The sequence below is a fragment of the Gavialis gangeticus genome, unplaced genomic scaffold, assembly GCF_001723915.1.
Source record: "Gavialis gangeticus isolate Ggan-Ray unplaced genomic scaffold, GavGan_comp1, whole genome shotgun sequence".
In the NCBI taxonomy this organism is placed as follows: Eukaryota; Metazoa; Chordata; order Crocodylia; family Gavialidae; genus Gavialis; species Gavialis gangeticus.
The window spans coordinates 66,900,256-66,902,732 of NW_017729024.1; the positions used below are offsets into that span (position 1 = coordinate 66,900,256).

General features: G+C 39.1%; 1 protein-coding gene across 1 annotated transcript in view; it reads left to right on the forward strand.

Moving 5' to 3' along the window:
• The window catches only part of FAM174A (family with sequence similarity 174 member A), a gene marked incomplete at its 5' end in the record, with an annotated part of 37,796 nt that extends 35,641 nt beyond the window's left edge, over positions 1-2,155 (forward strand). Inside the window, one exon of the mRNA XM_019518216.1 lies at positions 1,538-2,155. Within this exon, the coding sequence (XP_019373761.1) occupies positions 1,538-1,541 (4 nt within the window). The remainder of the gene's footprint in view (positions 1-1,537) is intronic.
• Positions 2,156-2,477: the final 322 nt, after the last annotated feature.

The following is a 2,477-nucleotide window of genomic DNA, read 5'->3' on the forward strand; positions in this document are numbered from 1 at the left end:
TGGGAGGAAGGGGCAGAGACTGGTGAAGCTGGGGCAGGGAAGGAGGAGGAGATTGGAGGGTGGGGAAGAGGAATGTGGGGGTCAAGGGTGTAGGTGGCAGGAGGGGGCAAGAAAGCCAAAGGGGAAAGTAGTAGGTGGGGCAGAGCACAGGGGGAGTACCTGACCTCACCCAGCCACTGCTTTCCCTTCTCTCACAGGGATTCAAGACAGCCCTCCAGTACTTAGATTCTGTACCCGGAAAATTCTAACAATTATAACATTTCCATATGTATAGAATCTAATTATGGGTGGTGTCTTATATTCAAGGAAACACGGTAACTGCCCATTTGAAAAATGGCAATTGGTAAAAAAAAGTGAAAAGAACTTTTTAGGTGATCCTTGAAAAAGGACTGGTGGTGTTTAGACTGAGTGTGCATACAGGCTCTTTCATTCCAGAGGCACTGTAGAAATTTTAATTTTTAGCACCTATCCATCAGAAATTTACCATACTAGACAGTGGTACCCTCAAGCATGTGGAGCTGCTCTGTGGGATACCTCCTGAACTAGAAGCCTCAGTTCTGCTGCACTGCGTGGAGGCTTTTTAACAGCAATAGAACAATGTAGTGTATGCAGTTTTGTCTTCTCTCTTGATAGGCTGCGCATTTCCTTGGTTATTGTAGTCACCCTTCTCTCTCAACTCTTTCAGCTTGAGTTCCTCTCTTGACTGTGGATGACAAGAGCGGTACACAGTATATCAGATAAAGTCCTACCAGTACTTTGTACAATGAGAGCAGTGCCTCACTATCTTTGCTCCACATACCTCTACCAGTCCATTCCAACTTTGCATTTGCCCTTTTTCAAGGTTGCATGCCATTGGCAGCTCAGTCTTCTGTGATCCAATGGTGGTATACTCAGAACTTGCTACACTCATTCCCTAAGCAAAATGCATTGTGAAGTACACCCTGTAATGTGACATACCAATCACATGTAAAAATCTCCATCCTTCAGAGCATTCTCCTCCATAAGGGTGAGCTTCTGCTTTGTGCAGGTGCAAACATCCAGATGAGAGCCAGCCACTAAATACATAGTTGAAGTTATCAGTTAGACAAAGAAAATCCTTTTGCTTATACATTGGGCATTTTAATAATAAAAATGTGTGGAAAAGAATTGCAATTGGTGTATCTGTACCTTGTGGAAATTCAGCACAAGGGTATAAAACTACGGGGATTTAAAAATCCATGCTTACATTTTCTTACTGAACTCTGGAATCCTTTAACGTTTCTTTCAAGCTTTTTTTTCTTGTAAGCATAAACCAAGCATAGAGAAATTATACTTCAAGTTGTGTTATTCTCTTTGTTATATAAGGAATTTAACAAAGAATATTTTATGTACAAGGTAGAGGGTTTTCATCAGTGTTGGAAACTGGCTATGGTTTGGGCAAGTTCAGTTAGTCAGCGCTTAAACATAGTTCAACTTTTTTCGGTGTCTAAAATTGTGTGGAAGCTTCACATGAAACAAGGCACTGTAAAGATTATCACCTCTGTTTCTTTCATTGCAGATAAGTGTGTGCCTTTCAGAGAGAGAATTTAATCTTAGCTACAGAAGAAGAATGTTACCTGGAAGGAATAAGAAGCCAATTTATTTCCAGGGTTTGGGGGAGGGGTGGAGGGAGGAAGAGGTGGTGGTGATGGGTATTTAAACTGTGTATTTTATGACATCCCTCGTTTGTTGCAATAAATACTGTAACAATTTGTTGTACCTTTTTGTATATATAGAATACTCTAAATTCAAAGCTTATGGAAAGTGTGTGCACTATTTGGAAACAGTTGCCTATTACCCTTTTAAAACAGGGTATTTTCTGCTTGTTTTATTCCTTATTTACCATACTGAAGGTATACCCTTTTCTACAGTAATCTGGAATATGTTCATTAATTTTTTGCCAATGTAAAATTAAGTAAATCAACATCAAATCAACACATCAGTTCTCTAGTAGTGCTAAAATTAGTGTTTTATTTGGGATGCTTTCTTCTTCAAAAGAATATGCCAAACTACTGCCATGTGTGATTTATTTTTTTTTAAGAGTATTTTTAACTAAATGAATGTGAGTTGTTGTATGTAACCATTATTTAAAACTGTATGGAAGTGTACAAATAAAACATTTTACAACATTCCTACACATTTTGTATGATACTTCTTTATATGTAGGTGTTTGCAGTAACTTTCCTGTAGTAGATTATCCCAGAGGTGAGCTTAACTTTTATCATGAGGTAAGGGTGTGCGCACACAGAATAAAACCCTACCCTTGTTTACCTTGCTGTCCATGTAGTCTCCTTTTGCTGCTTTGGATAGGTGCCCCGTGTTCCTATGAGTAACTGTTTTCTTCTCATAGCTGGATAGTACTTGCTAATTGTAGTCTAAATAGCGATTCCTACGACTTTTTCCTCATGTTTATGGAGTTGTTGACAGTAAATGTGTAGAAGTCTCCAGGTTTCAGGCAG